The 21,358-nt window shown below is 40.8% G+C and overlaps 1 protein-coding gene across 1 annotated transcript in view; it reads left to right on the top strand.

Moving 5' to 3' along the window:
- The window catches only part of LOC116977987, a 121,862-nt gene that overhangs the window by 40,666 nt on the left and 59,838 nt on the right, over nucleotides 1-21,358 (top strand). The window contains exons 5-8 of the mRNA XM_033028939.1: nucleotides 7,689-7,777; nucleotides 11,132-11,294; nucleotides 12,602-12,685; nucleotides 14,702-14,766. Of these exons, the coding sequence (XP_032884830.1) occupies nucleotides 7,689-7,777; nucleotides 11,132-11,294; nucleotides 12,602-12,685; nucleotides 14,702-14,766 (401 nt within the window). The remainder of the gene's footprint in view (nucleotides 1-7,688; nucleotides 7,778-11,131; nucleotides 11,295-12,601; nucleotides 12,686-14,701; nucleotides 14,767-21,358) is intronic.

Genomic DNA, 21,358 nt, shown 5'->3' with positions numbered 1-21,358 from the left:
AGGCTATCATTTCTGTCATCCATAAGGAAGGGAAAGATCCCACTAGATGCGAAGATTATAGACCGAGAAGTCTCCTATGTAACGACCAAAAGATACTTAGTGCTATATTAACTAAGAGAATCCAAAAAATTATAACACAACTGATACATCCTGACCAAACAGGGTTCATACCGGGTAGACAGGGAGCCAAGAATATCGGACATGTCCTTAACATCATGGCATGTGCAAAAAGGAAGCATCAAACTTCAATGTTACTTAGTTTAGATGCCCAAAAGGCTTTCGACAGAGTAGATTGGGTCTATCTTGAACTTACATTAGATAAGATGGGGTTCCATACAAAATTTATAAACTGGGTGAAAGTACTATATTTAAATCCAAAGTCAAGAGTGAGGGTGAATGGGTGTTGCTCTGAGTTTTTTTAATTGAAGCGGGGAGTTAGACAGGGGGACAGTTTGAGTCCCCTGCTCTTTGATTTATGTTTAGAGCCGCTCGCTGAAACCATTAGGCAAGAGGATCATGTAGAGGGTATTAAAGATGATAGGGGGGTGGAATATAACATTTCATTATTTGCGGATGATGTCATGCTGTATGTGAGCAATCCTATTTCCTCAGTGCTTCGCCTAATGCAAGTTTTAAAGGAATATGTAGTAGTATCTGGTTATAAAATAAATGAATCAAAATCGGAAGCAATTATGCTGTCGGGTATATGGCCTTCGCAACTAAATGATCAGGTCAGGTTTCAGTGGTCTAGGGAGGGTTTTAGATACGTAAGCATTGTCATCACCCCCTCCATTTCATCATTGTACAAAGCTAACTATGGTAAGCTACTAAAAGGGATAAAGGCAGATATGCTCAGATGGGAGATTCTCCCTCTATCTCTAATTGGTAGAATTGAAGTTATTCGAATGAATATTTTGCCCCGACTGCTTTTTTTTATTTCAATCTTTGCCAGTAGGGGTCCCTGGGGAGGCATTTAAAGCGTTGGACAAAGAGGTATCAAAGACTCTGATGTCCAGGCCACTGAGGATGTCCCCCAGCCCCGACGTCGGACTTACATCATCCCGGCGAGCGGGCATGAACATCAGGCCGACCGTTGCGGCGACTGCGGAGGGCTCGGGGAGGCCCCGACCACGGGTGAACATTGGGGAACATTAGAGGAAGAGGACTGACTTTGGTGCCTTCCCTCACAGTGGGAAACTTTGATTCTGCTGTGTGGGAATGTTTTTATGTTGAACTCTATCGTGTGTTGTGTTCTTTATTTTATTGTATGACTGTATGGTAATCGCATTTCACTGTGCCATCTGGCACATGTGACAAATAAATGTATCTTGTATCTTGTATCAAGATTTGTGTGACAAAATAAGAAACCTAGAGTTAGACTCAAGACACTGCTACATTCAAAATAAAAAAGGGGCCTAAATTTGCCCAACATTAAATACTATTACTGGGCAGCGCAGCTGAGGACCCTGATAGCATGGATAACAAATGATAAGGAAACGGGGTGGGTGAATATAGAGCAAAATTCATGCCCCAGTACTGCCCTGGCAGGACTCCCATTCCTAAGTCAAGCAAACTGGAAGAAACTAAAAACAGATAATGAATGGATTCACAATGAAAACCTAGCTGGTTATAAGAAAGCAACGAAATCTCTTCAATTCTATATCTAGAGTACTGAAGATAGCGGCTATTCCTGTTTTTGTACCTAGCAAAATTGACAATGGTTTCAGAAATTGGGCGGACAAAGGGCTCACTACTGTGGATTGGCTTTTTGGTGGGGAAGTTTTGAAATCATATGAGCATCTTCAGAAAGAATTTGGTTTGTCGGGTACAGACTTTTTTAGATTTCTCCAAATACGGAATTACCTGCAGACATACGTAGATTGGGAGCAGATATGTAAATTACCTTATAATTTGGAAAAGATCTTCCTGTTGACTATGGAGGGAGCGATGAAAAAGAATCTGATATCCCACTTATATAAAGGACTTCAAGATTATGTAAAAGGAAACACTATAGAAATGAAACAGAAATGGGAATTGGAATGAATATTATTATTATTGATGAAACGTGGGAAAAGACATGTCTTTTGGGTCATGTTAACAAACAGCCCCGCCTAGAGGGAGTTTGAATGGAAAACTAGAATGAGAGTATTTAAGACTCCTCTTATGTTAGCAAGATACAGCAACACCTCTGATTTATGCTGCAGGCAATGCGGGAAGATTGGTGATCATACCCATATTTTTTGGTGGAGATTAAGCTAATTTTGGGGGTGGATCTACCTCTGGAGCCGGAATGCTTCATACTAGGAGAGACTCCAGAAAATATAGATGCCAAAATTCAGACATACTTGCATGGGGTGTTGCTGTTGATTGCAAAGAAGATGATTACAGTGTCATGGAGAAATGTAAAGCCACTAAATGTTCAACAGTGGAGGGAAAGACTGAAAAGTGTATATTTGATGGAAAGTATAACAGGTAAACTCCATTTACGGACTGATGCTTTCAACATTATGTGGACACTGGTATTACTACAACTGCCAAGACTGATTAAGGACACGATTTCTCCATAGCCCCAGTGGAGGGGAGGAGTTCGATTGGTACTGTATACGCGTATTTGGAACCATATGTACAGACATGATTGTGACTGTGTATAAGTCCATACATAGGGGTGATCAATGACAAAATAAGTTCTTCAAGTGGCATACATGTGTCTGATTTAACATAACGGGTGACTATATATTAAGTAGGATTAAATATGAAGAGCTTGCGTGGGTGCCTGTGAATCTGATGCTTCTGCGATAGAACTCTAGGATGATCTGATGTGATGCTGACAGCTGCTATGTGATTTGTATATTTTGTTTGTATGTGCACTTTGTCTTGTTAATAAATGTTGAGTGCAAAAAAAAACAAAAAAAAAGATAGGCAGGTACTGCAGTCACATTGGCAAGTCTGGAAAGTGTTATCAGTTGAGAATTTCTATTTTTTCTTGTATATGAAATCTTTTTACCTCTTCTCACGATTTATTTTGGATATTGCAACTTGGAGCAAGGAAATGTATAGAGCAGCAGTTATATTCAAAAGGCTCAACTGCTGTTTTCACCAATTTAAAGGTCAATCAATTCTTGCTTTTACTTTGTCTGGGTTAACTTTGTGTGTCAGCGTAAATCAGATGGTAGTGATTCATCACCCACTGGCTTGAGGAGAAAGAGAGTTAGATGGAGCTCTTAGGGCTAGAGGAATCAAGGGATTATGGGGAGAAGGTAGGAATGGGGTACTGATTGTGGATGATCAGCCATGATCACATTGAATGGCGGTGCTGGCTCTAAGGGCCGAATGGCCTACTCCTGCACCTATTTTCTATGTTTCTATGTTTCTAAGGAATTGGAAATGTATTTAAACACTAAATCAAAGGAAAGGAATGGGTTTGCAGCTCTCAAAAAGCTGAGGTCTGGATCCATTCAAGTAAAGGTCTAAAAAAATGTATTATGCCATTGAATGTTGGATTTTTATTGTCATGGTTGCAGTATAGAGAGAATTTTATTGGCAAGCTCGATTAACTGATACAACACAGACCTGAAATAACTGCCTCAACTAACTTACCCCACAACACTGGGTAGAATGGACTGCCAAACGCATGAATATAAAATTCATTTAAAATTCATTTAAATTCATTAAAATAAAAGGTCATGAGACAGAATGGTAAGCTTAAAAAAGATCAGTGATTATGGCAAGTAAGGATGGTGCATTCTGCCTGGTCAATCTGGAAATATATTCACTTGAATCTGTTCTGGCCTGGAAATTGTAGCCTCACTAGTTTTTAGACACTCCTTGGACAAAAGAAATGTCTTAAAATATTTTAGTGGTTTTCTTGTGAAGGAATAACATTAGATAAGCACTTGATACAGGGAAATGGGAAGAAAGCAAGGCAGTTGGATTCATTAATTTTTCAGTTCGTATTGGCATTGGTGGATGATTGTTACATGCAACGAAATACAGTAAAAAATGTTGTTTTGCTTGCTATCCAGTCAAATCATATATGTGAATACAATCAAGCCATACACAACCACAGTAGGTAGTGCAAAGATAACAAATGATCAGAGTGCAGAATACAGTGTTACATCTACAGAGAAAATACTGATAAAATAAAGGTGCGAGGGATGCAATGAGGTGGATTTAAAAATTGGGAATTCTTCCTTAGCAAATGAGAGTTCCATTCAAGAGTGTCATAACAAAGGGGGAAAGCTGTCCTTGAATCTCGTGGTATGTGCTTTCAACCTTTTTTTATCTTCTACCTGATGGGAGACTTATTTGTGTGATTGGCTGGGCTACATCCAGAACTCTGCAATTTCTTGCAGTCTTGGGCAGAGAGTTGCAAATCCAGGTTGTGATGCATCCCGATAAGATGCTGTCTACAGTGCAGAAATTCTGCAGTGCAGCACGGATATTGGTGAGTCATTGGAGACATGCCAAATGTCCTTTGTCTTCTGAGGAAGGTGTTGATTTGTTTCATTGGCTGTAGTGTCATTGTAGTTGGACCAGAAAAACATTGTTGGTGATATTTACACCGAGAACCTGAAGCTCTTGATCATCTCCACTTCAGCACTATTCATGCTGATTGGAGTGTGCACACCACCCCATTACCTGAAGTCCTCTCCTTCATCCTGCTGACTTGAGGATGAGGTTGTTGTCTTGACACTATGTAACTAAGCTCTCTTTTCCCGTCCTGCACTCCGTCTCACCATTATGCAAGATTTGGTCAGTTACGATGGCATCACCTTCAAACTAATAAACAGAGTTGGAGTAGAATTTGTACACACTGTTGTGAGTGTACAGAGAGTATCATGTGAGGCTGACAACGCAAAAAACCCCCCAAAAAAACAAAACAGGAAAGTAGACTATTATCTAAATGGTGGCCGATTAGGAAAAGGGGAGATGCAACGAGACCTGGGTGTCATGATACACCAGTCATTGAAAGTAGGCATGCAGGTGCAGTAGGCAGTGAAGAAAGCGAATGGTATGTTAGCATTCATAGCAAAAGGATTTGAGTATAGGAGCAGGGAGGTTCTACTGCAGTTGTACAGGGTCTTGGTGAGACCACACCTGGAGTATTGCGTACAGTTTTGGTCTCCTAATCTGAGGAAGGACATTCTGGCCATAGAGGGAGTACAGAGAAGGTTCACCAGACTGATTCCTGGGATGTCAGGACTTTCATATGAAGAAAGACTGGATAGACTCGGCTTGTACTCGCTAGAATTTAGAAGATTGAGGGGGGATCTTATAGAAACTTACAACATTCTTAAGGGGTTGGACAGGCTAGATGCAGGAAGATTGTTCCCGATGTTGGGGAAGTCCAGGACAAGGGGTCACAGTTTAAGGATAAAGGGGAAATCCTTTAGGACCGAGATGAGAAAAAACATTTTTCACACAGAGAGTGGTGAATCTCTGGAACTCTCTGCCACAGAGGGTAGTTGAGGACAGTTCATTGGCTATATTTAAGAGGGAGTTAGATGTGGCCCTTGTGGCTAAAGGGATCAGGGGGTATGGAGAGAAGGCAGGTACAGGATACTGAGTTGGATGATCAGCCATGATCATATTGAATGGCGGTGCAGGCTCGAAGGGCCGAATGGCCTACTCCTGCACCTATTTTCTCTGTTTCTATGTTTCTATGCTTGTGGGGCATTGCTGTTGAGAATTATCGTGGAGCATATTTTGTCGCCTATCCCAACTGATTGTGGTCTATGGCAGAGTCATGAGGACCCAATGATTTAATGCAGGGCTATAAATCTTTACATATCACTTCTAACCTGGTGCCACTTTAGTCATTTTCCGGTTCTCTAACTTTGGATTATATCAATCTGCTTTAAATTGACCCCATTCCATATTTGGATATGGCGTCTATGATGTGAATAGTTGACAACACAACTAGCAAAAAAGCTGCTGTAATGGAAAAACACAAACACTACCTAACGTTGTGCTCTAATTTCCATGTTATTTTAGGAAGGAGATGAGAAATTTCTTTAGTTAGTGGGTGGTGAATCTGTGGAATTCTTTGACACAGAAGGCTGTGGAGGCTAACTCAGTGGATATTCTAAGGCAGAGATAGATAGATTTTTGATTAGTACGGGTGTCAGTGGTTATGGGGAGATGGCAAAAGAATGGGGTTAGGAGGGAGTGATAGATCAGCCATGATTGAATGGCGGAGTATACTTGATGGGTCGAATAGCCTAATTCTACTCCTATCACTTATGACCTTTTGACCATGAAATAGTTTGGCCAAGGTTTTATCCCTTTTGGCATCTGGTCTAATGCTGATATTACCACTATCTTGAAGTAGGTTTGGTACCACACATGAAATTAATAACATAGTTTGTGTAATTAAAAATATTTCTGTTTAATTTATTGCCACTATTATGTTGCAGTTAGGAGGAAATAAAGTGATTTATGGTCAGGCATCATTTACAGACAAGGATTACCTTTAATTTATAGGTCAATCACCTGAAAGATGAAAGATGATTGGGCTGAAATATTAACTATTTCTCCACAGATGCTACTACCTAACCAGCTGTAAAGTCCAAGTATTTGATGTTCTTAATTTCAGATTTCCAGCATCTGCAGTATTTTCATGATATTAGTTGCTGTCTGGCTCCTAGCCTTATTCGCTCCATTTACTCTCTTTTGTATTCCCTCCCTGCCTTTAAACAAATTGTACTTGAGTGTTAAACAATAAGTTCCTAATCTAATTTTGTTTTCTAAAAAGTTGCAAACTGGTCTTCTCATCCATGAACTGTAGCCATAACAAGGGAAAGAGGTACCAGTGGGTGAAATAGAAATGGGTGGGCTGGTGGAGAGGTGAGGACTTTTAGATGGGAAACTGAACCAGGCTTTCTCGCATGCTGTTGAATTTTAAGCTGCATATCTGGACGTCAGTAAGATTAGTTGAACTGTGAATCTTAATAACGATATACAGTTCCTTTTTATCTTCATAAAATATCAGTATAATGCAAAGTGAATCATGTTTGATAAAGTGCTTTGCAGTGTGATTTACTATAGTAATGCAGAAAACGAAACAACTTATTTGCACGTTGCAGGCTTTCAGATACAACAAATGGAACAGATCACTCTCTGAGTGGCATCGAGAGAGGCTTACATTTTGGTCTGGGTGCGAAGGACAGTACCTCCATCCTTCTTTGAAATAAGTGCTAGCATAGATTTGATCCATTGAGAGAGCAGAAAGAAATGTAGTTTAACTTCTCATCTGTATGATGGCAACTTTCCTGCAATATGACGGTGAAGTGGCTGGTATTTTACACTCCATCTCAGCAGTGGAATTTAAAACCACAGCCATCTGACTCGAGGGGAGATTGCCAAAAAATATAGGCTGTAAGGTGGCATCATTAAAGGAAAATAATTTGGCTATGAAATTTTCAGTCACCATTTAAAAAATCAGAGAATTGGTCTTCACATAACTGCAGTAAATGTGTATTAAGTTTAAAAGAGACGATTTTATTGAAAATCAACTGGCAACAAAAGCACTGATCCACTGCCGGGGTTAGAGAATGGGTTACAAAATTAAAAGGGAAAGGAAATTATATTTGGGATAAATTGGTAACAAGTTTGTATAAAAATATAGTAGAATTAAAATACAGTATATTATTGCAGTAATAAAAATGTACTTATCCTTTTCGTTAAAGGTACAAACACTTCTACATAAGAACCAGGCATTTCAATGCATGCCCCATATTGTCCAACTGGAGATTTGCCAAGCTGCAGTCTATCAGCGGTAAGTGACAAGGTTACAGAGACACACCGGAGATTATTTAACAATGAATCTGCCAGCTTTATTGACTGTTTGCTACTGAATTATTACAGTCATTTATTGCTGGAGTAAAGTTTAAATATAGTTGAATGAGCCAAGAATGAAATATGGCCTACTTGCCTTTTACAATTAGGCTCTTAACAATCTTGAGTTCTAAGGTCATACCGAGACATATTTGTCAAAAAACCTGCAGCAACAGTTCTCTGCTGTACCACAAAGGGATATTATTCAATGAGCATTGGACATAGTGGCACAACGGTAGATTGGTACCTCACAGGGCCAGAGACCTGGATTCAATCCTGACTACGGGCTTTGTCTGCACGGAGTTTGTACGTTCTCCCTGTGACCTGCATGGGTTTTCTCTGAGACCTTCAGTTTCCTCCCATACTCCAAAGATGTACAAGTTTGTAGGTTAATTGGCTTGGTATAAAAATGTTTTTTTTTAATTGTCCCAAGAGTGTTAATATGCGGGGATCATTGGTCGGTGCGGACTCGGTGGGCCAAAGGGCCTATTTTTGCGTTGTATCTCTAAATTAAACTAACCACAGAGATCAGATTTAAAACCTTCCCTGTGGTGAAACAGTTGATACAATCCAGACCTGCAATAACTGGCCCACCCCATCTCACCTCACCTCACCCAGCAGCACCTTGGGTAGAATGGACTGCCAAATGCATGAATTTAAAATTCCCTACATGTGTTCAGCTGTGCACTGTTGAGAAAGGTCATGAAACAGAATGGTAAGGTTAAAAATGGTCAGTGATTAAGGCAAGTTAGTGCTAATATGATCTGTCCTTAGACAATTGCACACTTTGCATCCATTCTTGTCCGGACAATATAGTACCCTGTGATGTTCTTCTCAGATGTCGAAAACCCCAAACTGCACTTGGGAGTGCCAGCCACTGATGACACTCAGCAACAGGTGTCGCAGGGCAAATTTAACAACAAATTCCCTTGCAGAGTATCCAAACCAAAATTATGACCTGTATTATTTATAAAGGCCAACTCTAACACCTCCTTTTGTGTTATCTGATGGGTTAAGAATAAAACATAAAGGTAAAGGGTATGTTTGATGTCTGATTATTTGTAAAAAGACATAGATTATTATTTAAATGGAAAAAAAAACTTTGTAGAAAGTGGCAGACTGAAAGGATTTGAGAGCACAAGAAACAGCAGATCCTGGAATCGTAATCAGAAGATAAAGTGCTGGAGGTATTCAACAGGCCATGCAGCATCTGTGGGGGGAATGGACAGACAATATTGGATCTCTTCCACAGACTGATTGGTGTAGGGAAGAGAAAGCTGGAAACTAGAGGTGGTGAAGCAAAGACTGGCAAAAGATAGGTGGATACAGGTGAGGGGGTTATTGGCAGATGGGTGGAGATAGTGACAAAGGCGTGAGATGAATAGGTGACAAAAGAGCATCATGTAAGAAAAGGAATGAAATGTAAATCTGGAGAGAGGGATATTTGGGACCTGGGGATAGGAGATGAGCATGCAGAGACGGGGAAAGAGCAGGGTGACTGGGTGGTCATGTTAGAAAGTTCTATCCACAACAGCAGTCGGGAAACCACGTTCTCTGAAGAAAGAGAACGTTGTAAATGTCCCAGAGTAGAAAGCCTCACCTTGGGTGCAGATAGAGAAATTGAGAGTCAGGGATGGTGTCCTTGCGGGAGGCCGGGTGGGAGGGGGTGTAGTCAAGGTAATTAAGGGAGTTGGTGGGTTTGTAACAGATGTTAATTGATAGTTTGTCCTCTGTGATGGAGACAGAAATATATCGAATTTGGGGATCAGAGATAGTCCACTTGAGGGGATTTGGGGATTTGAAGGACATGAGGGCCTTTGTACATAGAAACATTGAAAATAGGTGCAGGAGCAGGTCATTCGGCCCTTTGAGCCAGCACTGCCATTCAATAGGGAGTACAGAGAAGGTTCACCAGACTGATTCCTGGGAAGTCAGGACTTTCATATGAATAAAGACTGGATAGACTCGGCTTGTACTCGCTAGAATTTAGAAGATTGAGGGGGGATCTTATAGAAACTTACAAAATTCTTAAGGGGTTAGACAGGCTAGATGCAGGAAGATTGTTCCCGATGTTGGGGAAGTCCAGAACAAGGGGTCACAGTTTAAGGATAAGGGGGAAATCTATTAGCACCGAGATGAGAAAAACATTTTTCACACAGAGAGTGGTGAATCTCTGGAATTCTCTGCCACAGAAGGTAGTTGAGGCCAGTTCATTGGCTATATTTAAGAGGGAGTTAGATGTGGCCCTTGTGGCTAAAGGGATCAGGGGGTATGGAGAGAAGGCAGGTACAGGATACTGAGTTGGATGATCAACCATGATCGTATTGAATGGCGGTGCAGGCTCGAAGGGCCGAATGGCCTACTCCTGCACCTATTTTCTATGTTTCTATGTTAATAGGATATAGGCTGCTTCCGAAATCAGTACCCCGTTCTGGCTTTTCCCCCATATCCCTTGATTCCCTTAGCCCTAAGAGCTAAATCTAACACTCTTGAAAACATCCAGTGATTTTTTGTAACAGACATTGTAACAGACATATTACACTTAAAACTAACAAATAGTGAATTAGGAAGGCTAATTGAATGCAGATTTTTATTTCAAAAGGGTTGGAATAATAAAGTAGAGAAGTTATTAAATTGTACAAGGCACCATTGTGACTATATCTTGAGTATCATGAACAGCGTTCATCTATTTAGTTAAGAAAATATATATTGCTGTTGGAAGCTGTACAGAGAAGGTTCACTGGGATGATCCTGGATATTGAGGGATCATTTTATGAAGAAAGACAGTTTGGATCTGTACTCATTAGACTTTAGACAAATGAGAGGCAATCTTATTGAAACATATTGGATTAATCGAGGGTAAGGTAAATGTTAGAAAGTTATTTGCTCTTATGGGAGAGTATAGAACCAGAAGGTATAATCTTAGAATAAAGGTGCAACCATTTAAGACTGAGATGAGGAAGAATTTCAAAATCTTTGGAATTCCTTACCCAAGAAAACTGTGGAAGCTGAATCCTTGATTTATTTTCAAAACTGATATCGATTTTTAATTTGTCTGGGAATACAGCGCTATTGTGGAGAAAATAGAAAAGTGGAATTGAGGAAAGTTGGATCAGTTATAAATGCAATGATATATGGAGTATAATCAAGGGGTTAAATGTCTATGCATGTTCCTACTCCTCATAGGCTTTTCATCCAATGCTGACTATGCTCCTCACTTATCGTTGGAAAAGCGAGAGACTGAAGATTCAAGCTTGGAATTAAGTTTTCATTGTGTTATTTCTTTTCTATTTAGATATGAAGCTAAAACAACAGTCATACGAAAAGGTCATCAACCAGAAGGCTGCTATTTTGTAGTTACTGGTAAACTAACAGCAAAATCAAATGATGCCTCTTCAATAGTTCAGAATAGCATCACTGAAGTTCTGAATGAAATTGAAGAAGGTGACTTGTTTGGGGTAAGATTATTTGCGTTAACTGAACTAATTTGTATGATTTTATATTGAAGGTGAAAATGAAAATATGTTTGGATATTAGTAGAATTAAAGGATGTAGGCTTATTTCAATAAAGTGGGACTGAGTCATAATCTTATTGGGCGGCACAACAGGTACAAGGGCTAAATGACCCACTCCTGCTTATTTCTCCTGGGATCTCATGCTCTATCTGAATTTCATTTAAAGTATTATGACCACTCAAAATTTCTACCTTCTTCTCGACTTTGTGTTCATGTTCATGTTATAGGAGCAAAAATAAAGTATTTAGCCTATTGAGCTCATCTCAACCCCATTCGGTGGGCTGCGCGTCTCTCGTCAGCAGCGGCCTCTGCAGTCCGTCTGTGTTTTTATTATTTTTTGTCTCGTTTTTATGTAGTTTTTGTTATTTTTTTGTTGGGGTATGTGTGTGGGGGGGTGGGGGGAGGGGGTAACTTAAAAATCTTTCCCCTGCACGGGAGACCCGACCTTTTCTTTGTCGGGTCTCCGTTGTCGTTGGGGCTGCAACGTGGAGCGGCCTCCAACAGGAACGACCTGGGGTTCCAGCTGCGGAGCTGCCGACTACTCACCGTCACGGGGCTGGCCGAGTCCGGAGCGGGTGGAGCTGTGGTGGACGCTGCTGCGACCCGACCCCCGGAGATTCGGAGGCTGCAACTGCGGGTTTGGCGGACGGCGGCACCGGGAGCCCTCGGGTCCCTGCTGGGAGACCGCTTTTTGGGGCTTCCGCAACGGCGACTTCTCCCGACCGAGTTGCGGGGTTGAAGAGCACCTGAGCGGGGCCTTGGAATGGCCGTGGGACTTTGCAATGTTCAACAGAATTCAATAATCAAAATATCAGATATTTTATAATTGATTCATTGCATTTTTTGATCAAAATTAATTTTGTATATTTTAGTACTTTTATTAAAGTTTGCTCATGAAAGATTCAGTCTTTCCTAGACTTGATTATTTTTACTTTAATTCTTCTGCCGACTTAATCTACAGATTCTATATAAGGATTTCCCCAAAATGCATCTCTACCGTGAAACTGTGATGATCTAGAATACTTGATTTTGTGGACGTTTGAATGCCATTCACTTCAATATCTCAGCACATTTTTAGTTCCTTTATTTAATTTTACACAGTTATATAATAAACAGTGAACCGTGTAAATGTAAAGTTTGGCTCCAATGTGTAATTGCAGAGGGAAATCATTTTTCTTTTAAGAAGATGCCCATGTAAATAGTATAAAAAATTGATGCATGCTTTGATTTTTTCTGAACATGTTTTCCAGGATGCAGTGCTTTTAACCAACACAAAGAGACCCACTACAGTTTTGTGTAAGACTACTGCAGAGCTGCTGCTAATAAACAAGGAGGTGTGTGTTTGCGTTGGTGTGCTATGGTTACCAGGAGCTTGGCAATGACACAAAAGCATGATATCATTGTCTATATCCATCTGTTAATGATCTATTGAAATGTTCTTAAATATATACAGTATATTGGTAGTTGACTGTAAAGGTATCTGATGTCCTTGTAGCTAATTAGATAGAAAATATGCTCTGGTTTCTTGGAGACTTCTAACAACACACTTAAATATTCAAAAATCTAAGGAATTTCTGTTTCCCACATCCCTTCTAATAATGCACAGTGGCTGTATAACTTTTGTTAACCATATTTTATTTCTCAATTAAATTTGCACTGTTGATCTCACAGTGGCTAATGATTCAGTTTGAATATCATGAAGAAAAATAACTATTGTCAGTGGTGCAGAATTATAAGAAACATTTTTTTGTGTTCTGAGAGCAATGTTTTAGACATTTTACCAAATTTCCTTTGAACTTGTTCCTTGACTAACTTTGGTGGAACTTCAATGGAAATTCTATTGTCCTACTGAAGCCTTATTGGGGTAAAATTGGAGGACGAATTTGCCACAGAAATTACTCTCTGTTGATTCCACGGTACAGAAGCTGCAGACCTGATACCTTTTTGATGAGGGAGAACATACCTTCAGATTAGATAAGATATTTTAGGAGGAAAATCCAGTGAGGCTCTTTGGATAGAATTTAGAAATAGTAAGGGGATTACTTTTACCTCCCCCCCCCCCCCCCCCCCGGATCCCATCTAGGGCAATGAGGCAAGGTAAGTGACATTAAATCAATGGATAAGCATTTTGAGAGTAGTGACCACTATTCTATTTGCTTTAAAGTAGTTTTGGAGAAGGGTAGGACTGGGCCACAAGTTAAGGTCCTATATAGAGGCATGGCCAAATTAAAGGGATTGGGCGGGAACTTGCAGAGGTTGATTGGGAAAGTCTGTTTGCAGGTAAGGAGACAGCTGGCAAGTGGAACGCTTTCAGAAGTGGGATAACAAGAGTACAGGGGAACATGTTCATGCAAGGCTCACATGTTTTGGGAACCCTGGTTGTTCAGGGATATAAAAATAAGGGGCAAGCCATTTAGATCGAAGATGAGGAAACACTTTTTCACACAGAAAGTTGTGAGTTTGTGGAATTCTCTACCTCATAGGGTGGTGGAGGCCAGTTCTCTGGATACTTTCAAGAGAGAGCTAGAGAGGGCTTAAAGATAGCGGAGTCAGGGGATATGGGGAGAAGGCAGGAAAGGGGTGGATGATTAGCCATGATCACATTGAATGGCGGTGCTGGCTCGAAGGGCTGAATGGTCTACTCCTGCACCTATTGTCTATTGTCTATTATCTATTAAGGTTCTGGTCAGGAAATAGAAGGCGGCATACATTAGATTCAGCAGTCGAGATTAAGCGAATCCCTTGCAGAGCATAAGAAATTAAATACATTTAAGAAAGCAATCAGGAGGGCAAAAGAGGACATGAAATGGAGATGGCAAGCTATGTAAAGGAAAACCCTAAGAGATTCCATAGGGTGGCTTGGGAAAGAATAGGTTATCTTAAAAACAAATAGCCACTTTTGTGTGGAACTGCAAGAGATGGAGAAGTTATTAAATTAATATTTTTCATCAGTTTTTACTGTGGAGGAGCTAAGGATCCTGACCTTGGCTGCTGGCTCTGTGGAGTTTGCCCGCTTTCTCTGTGATTGTGGGTTTCCTCTGAGTGCTTTGGATTCCTCCCACATCCCAAAGACTTACAAGCTTGTCGTTTAATAGGCTTCTGTAAATTGCCCTTAATGTGAAGGGAGTGGATGAGAAAATGTGATAACAAAGAACTTGTGTGAAAGGGTGATCAATGGACAGCATGTACTCGGTGTGCTGAAGGGCCTGTTTCCATGTGGTATCTAAGCTAAATGCCGGTCAGTGAGAATATTAACGAGTTAATGTGGACAAATGTAAGATAAACCAAATTATGTAAATGATATCATGTATTTTGTTGTTTCTTTTATTTGAACATATTTTAACTTTCAGGACTTTGAATCCATATTGGCCAGAATTCTTGAACAGCGGTATAGTGTGATCACAGAGTTACTAGGGTACTGTGAAATTTTAATTATCTTATATGTATAATTATACAATCAGCCCAGAAATTAAATGAAGAGCAAGCTTTTGTGCATGATCAATGCCATCAGCCATGGTTTTAATACTGACTGTGGGAATTGTTTAGAACAATGTTTCAGCGGCGCAGTGACGCAGTGGTAGAGTTGCTGCCTTACAGCGCCAGAGACCCAGGTTTGATCCTGACCATGGGCGCTGTCTATACGGAGTTTGTACGTTTTCTCTGTGACCATGTGGGCTTTCGCTGGATGCTCCGGTTTTTTTCCCACTCTCCAAAGACGTACAGGATTGTAAGATGTTTGGCTTCGGTAAAATTGTAAATTGTCCGTAGTGTGTAGAATAGTGCTTGTGTCCAGGGCGATCGCTGGTCGGCATAGACTTGGTGGGCCAAAGGCCCTGTTTCCGAGCTGCATCTCTGAAGTTTAAAGTCATAGAGTTGCCACATTGCATCTGGAAACATATCAAACCAATGGAGAAAAAGGACTATGATGTGGTGCTGAATGATGGAGAAAGATGTTGGAGTAGGGTGGAATCTAATTAGTGAAAACAACAAGAACAATAGTGGATGAAGAAGAGAGTGATTGGACCACACCATTTCCCTCCAGCTGCTTTCTACCATAATCCATGTTGGTGGAACAGTCTTTGACTGGTCCCACAATAATACTTAAACTCTGACACCTGAAAACTTGTTCCTCACAGCCGGTGCACTGGCCACTCCCAAAGTGCATAACATGCATATCGTGCATAAACTCTCCTCACCTGTCAGATCACCTGTCCAACATCTAGCACTGAATGTGTAGGAAGGAACTGCAGATGCTGGTTTACATTGTAGATAGACACTAAATACTGGAGTAACTCAGTGGGACAGGCAGCATCCCTGGAGAGGAATGGGTGACGTCTTGGGTCGAGACCTTTCTTCAGACTCAAATCTTCTTCAGACCCTTCTTCAGACTGAAATCTTCTTAAGACTCAAATCAGTCTTCTTCAGTCTGAAGAAAGGTCTCGACCAGAAACATCACACATTCCTTCTCTCCAGAAATGCTGCCTGTCCGGCTGAGTTACTGTAGCATTTTGTGTCTATCTGGTACTGAATATCAGACAGTGAAAAAATATCATCTATGGTCCCCATCACAAATGTCATTGTGTTTATCCTTCACTCCTCTGCTAACTGACCTAAATTGTCTTCCAGTGAAGCAGCAGGTTAACTATAAAAATCTCATCCTCACCTTCAAATCCCTCCATAGCCTTTCCTATTACTTTCAGTTATCATCACAAATGCTATTACTGTCTGAATACCTTGTTCCTCTGATTCTGGCCCAATAAATGTAATTAATCTCAGCCTTCAGCCACCAAGCTCCCGAGCTTCGGATTTCACTGCAAACATCTCACTGCCTCTCTATCAGTCTTATGATGGGGTGGAATTTGTCAAATATGTTCAGGAAAGTTTCTTTAGAAAGGCCCTACAATGGAGAGGGCTAAGCCTGGCCTACTCTTAGGAAATTGTCAAGGGGAAGTGACTAAAGTGTCAGTGGGTGAGCCTTTTGGGGCCATTGATCACAGTTCTGCAAAAATCACAAGTTAAAGTTCTAAGTTAGGGTAAGGCCAACTTTGATGGCATTAGATATGAACTTGTAAGAGTTTTTTTTGGGCAAAGGGACGTCGGAAATGTCGTCGGAATGGCGTCGGAGTGCTTTTAAAAGAGTGATGGTAAAAGGTGAAGGGCAAAGCAGGTGGAAGTAAAGAATCCTAGATGGCGAGAGAAATTGAGGTTCTGGTCAGCAAAAAGAAGGAGGTATGGGCCAAGTATAGTAGCTGGAATCAAGTGTATCCCTGCAGGAGTTTCAGGGACCAAGGAACATACTTAAGAAGGAAACTGTTAAAGACAAGAAGGTTGGCCTTTATCATTCAGAGTATTGAAAATAGAAGTTGGGAGGATATGCTACAGTTGTACAAGACATTTGTGAGGCTGCATTTTGAATATTGTGTGCAGTTCTGGTTGACCCTTTACTGGAAGAATGTGGAGGCTTTGGAAAAGGTGCAAAGGAGGTTTACCAGAATTATGCCTGAATTGGGGAGTATTAGTCACAGGGACGTGTTGAATAGACTTGGATTGTTTTTTCTAGAATGCCAGAGATTCTGGCATTAAGTAGCATTTATTAGCATATTAGTGGCATTTAAAAGAGTGTGGGTTAGGCATATGGATATGCAGGGATTTGGATATGCAGAGAGAAATAGGTTATGTGTAGGTAAATTAGTGAGCTGTTGGCATCATGTTAGACACAGATATTGTGGGCCAAAGGGCATGTACTGTTCTATGTTCCAAGTGCGAGGTGTTGCATTTTGGGAAGTCAAACTAGGGCAGAACTTGCACTGTGAATGTTAGGGCCCTGGGAGTGTTGTTGAGCAGAGGGATCTAGAGGCACGGGTATCACAAGTAGATAGGGTGGTAAAGAAGACTTTTGGTTCATTGGTTTTCACCAGTCAGGGTATTGAGTATAGAAATTGGGACTTTATGTTACAGTTGTGCAAGATGTTTGTGAGGTCACACTTGGAGTAAGTTGTTCAATTTTGGTCATCCTGCTGTAGGAAGGATATCATTCAGTTTGGAAAAAGTGCAGAGAATATTTATGAGGATGGTGCGAGGACTTGAGGGGCTGAGTTATAGGGAGAGGTTGGACAGGCTTAAACTTTATTCTTGGGGGGTAGGTGGCTGAGGGGTGTTCTTATAGAGATGTAGAAAATTGAGGGGATAGACAAAGTGAATGAACACAGTCTTTTACCCAGGGTATTAGAATCAAAAACCAGAGGACATATATCTAAGGTGAGAGGGCAATATTTAATATGTCCATGGGCAACCTTTTAACATGGAGGGTGGTGGATTTATGGAATAAGCTGCCAGAGGAGCTGTTTGAGGCAGAGACAGTACAACATTTAAAAAACATTCTCACATGTAGGTAGATAGGAAAGTGTTATAGGAATATGGGCCAATTGCAAGTAAAGTGGACTAACTTAGATGAGGTACTTGGTCAGCATGATTGAGTTGGGCTGAAAGACCAGTTTCCATACTGTATGACTCTATGACACAATATTAAAGCTCCTCGGGACTGTCATCTTTTTTATCACCATTAGATGGCATTCAAGTACGATGTTATGTGAAATTCTACATTTTGCATAAGCGAGTTCGGTATTCCGAAAAACGCAAGGAATCATGGGATTTGTCAAAGGTCACTCGCGATATACATTCTCAGCAACTGTGCTGCTGCATGAATACAGACTTGCATTTGATCTGTAGTCATGATCGAACCCGGACAGGGATGAGACACTCGGGAGGGGACGGGGACGGTCCAGTAGCAATTCAACAGCGTTTGCAGCGCCGGAGAACCGGGGTTGATCCTGACTACGGATGAAACGCAGGTCTGTGTCCTTGCAGCAGCAGAGCTGTCGAGAATGCTTATCGCAAGTGACCTATGACCAGGGCACGGGCAGTCGGAAAACCGAACTCGCACATTTAGAAATTATTTTGTATTAACGATATTTCGCTTGGGTAGTTTACACCCCAGCGGTATGAACATTGACTTCTCCAATTACAGATAGTCCTTGCTTTCTCCCTCCTTCACCTCCCCCTTCCCAGCTCTCCCACAAGCCTACTTTCTCCGCCTCTTCCTTTCTTTTTCCTACCCCCCCCCCCCAGACATATGTCTGAAGAAAGGTCTCAACCCGAAACGTCGCCTATTCCTTCTCTCCATAGATGCTGCCTCACCCACTGAGTTTCTCCAGCATTTTTGTCTACCTTGCATTTGCTTCAGTGTATTTATTCTTTATTAGATACAGTATTTAAGGTTCAATTAAATGACCTTGGTTAAAATGGCTTGCAGAAAACTTCAAGGGACAGTGTTACTAATATTGCAGGTGGCCTTAGTCAATAAACTAAGGGCAGGTTAATTTTTTTTCATGAGTGGCCAGAGCTCTATGATGAAACCAATTGCATAGTTCAGAAACAACACATTTTAAAGTGCTATTACCACAGAGAGGCACTCCATTCTATGGGTACAGTCAGAGCTTGAGCATAGGAACACAGTCAACTGCCCATTTGAATGACACTGATGGTCACTGAGGGGCAAAAAGAAAGCTTGCTTGGGAATGTTCCAGCCTGAAGCACTTGGAGTGGAACTAAATGAGGCGGGAAAATAGATACACATTGACATTGTATTTTTGCTTTGTTTGTATGATTCTACTTTAAAGCATTCTTCACAATGATTTTACAAGATGTGAAAAATGCATATCGGCCACTTTATTATTTTTCTTTTTCTTATATGCAGTGGTGTTCCACATTGACTAATCTAAAGTTGCGAGGGGGGGGGGGGGGGAGGAGAGGGGGGTTCATAAAGTTTATCTATTGTTCTCCCACCCACCCCACACTCCAATAGCACAATATCTCTATCTATAATAATAATAATAATAATAATAATAATAATAACTTTATTTATAGAGCACTTTAAAAACAACCACTGTTGCAACAAAGTGCTGTACATGACTAATCATGGACAAGAAATTATTACACGACAATAAAAACATTAAAAGAAAGAGTAAAAACAATAAAATTAAAAACATTAAAAGCACTAAAACAGGAGATTAATGATCAGTAAAGCTCCACATGGTTGATTTTCAGTTGATTTTATATTTAGAACTCGGTCTACAGTTTAAAAAAGATACAAAGTGCTGGAGTAACTCATTGGTTCAGTTAGCGTCTCTGGAGAACATAGTTAGGTCACGTTTTGGGTCCTGACCAGAAACGTCACCCATTCTTTTTCTCCATAGATCTGCCTAACCCATTGAGTTACTCCAACACTGTGTCATTTGTTTGGTAAACCAGCATCTGCAGTTCCTTGTTTCCACATCAGTCTACAATCTTTTGTTTATAATTTACCATATAGTGGCCCATTGTCTTAAACTGAGGTTGAATTTCTAAAAAGTTATATTTGATTATCCTTGGAGCAATGAGTGGCTATAATAAATACATTTATTTCCACTGAGACAAAGAGTTTTTAAATAATTTCCAGGTGCTATCATGAGCATCACATTCTAGCTCAGCCACAGGTGTAATGACTTTCATAACCACCAGATGGTGATCAGGAGCCATTTAGCTGAAAGGTTAGATTAATCTAACACTGACTTCATTTTCAAATGAGACAATATTGAAAATTTGCTGAATGACCCTATGTTTACATTCCTATCCAACTTTTTGATTTTGGCATGCACAATATCCGAAAGAGTAGATATAGTAACTGAAAATGTCAAAAGCACCATTGAGACAATGCAGAAGGTGTTTGAGGGGTTTACTTAATGGTCTGGGGCTGTGGTTCAGCTCCTTCTGTGTCCTGACATTGCCTAAAGTAGTGGCATGTCGCCACACATGGGCGGATCAAGAAACATAGAAACATAGAAAATAGGTGCAGGAGTAGGCCATTCGGCCCTTCGAGCCTGCACCGCCATTCAATATGATCATGGCTGATCAACCAACTCAGTATCCTGTACCTGCCTTCTCTCCATACCCCCTGATCCCTTTAGCCACAAGGGCCACATCTAACTCCCTCTTAAATATAGCCAATGAACTGGCCTCAACTACCTTCTGTGGCAGAGAATTCCACAGACTCACCACTCTCTGTGTGCACATTTTTTTTCTCATCTCGGTCCTAAAAGATTTCCCCCTTATCCTTAAACTGTGACCCCTTGTTCTGGACTTCCCCAACAACGGGAACAACCTTCCTGCATCTAGCCTGTCCAACCCCTTAAGAATTTTGTAAGTTTCTATAAGATCCCCCCTCAATCTTCTAAATTCTAGCCAGTACAAGCCGAGTCTATCCAATCTTTCTTCATATGAAAGTCCTGCCATCCCAGGAATGAGTCTGGTGAACCTTCTCTGCACTCCCTCTATGGCAAGAATGTCTTTCCTCAGATTAGGAGACCAAAACTGTATGCAATACTCCAGGTGTGGTCTCACCAAGGCCCTGTACAACTGCAGTAGAACCTCCCTGCTCCTATACTCAAATCCTTTTGCTATGAATGCGAACATACCATTCGCTTTCTTCACTGCCTGCTGCACCTGCATGCCTACTTTTAATGACTGATGTACCATGACTCCCAGGTCTTGTTGCATCTCCCATTTTCCTAATTGGCCACCATTCAGAAATTTGTCTACTTTTCTCTTCTTGCCACCAAAGTGGATAACCTCACATTTATCAACATTATACTGCATCTGCCTTGTATTTGCCTCCTAGCATCCTCCTCACAGCTAACACTGTGGCAAGAGGCATGACCCAGATGGCACAAAGTACTGGAGTAATTCAGCAGGTCAGGCAGCATCTCTGGAAAAAGGAATAGGTGATGTTTTGGGTTGAGACCCTTCTTCAGACATGTGAGTTGCTGTAGTGTGTGTCAGTGCTATGCCTACCTCTCAGCCTCTATAATGGAAGTATTATCTGTATCAAGCACTCAAAGAAAAAGAGAACAGTTTCAAAATAAATTGTGATATTGTGTTGTGCTGAAGTATTGCAAAAGTCATGAAAATTT

Source organism: Amblyraja radiata, chromosome 1 (assembly GCF_010909765.2).
Source record: "Amblyraja radiata isolate CabotCenter1 chromosome 1, sAmbRad1.1.pri, whole genome shotgun sequence".
Classification (NCBI taxonomy): Eukaryota; Metazoa; Chordata; class Chondrichthyes; order Rajiformes; family Rajidae; genus Amblyraja; species Amblyraja radiata.
The sequence above is the reverse complement of the archived record's forward strand: the minus strand, read 5'-3'. Positions and strand labels throughout refer to the sequence as shown.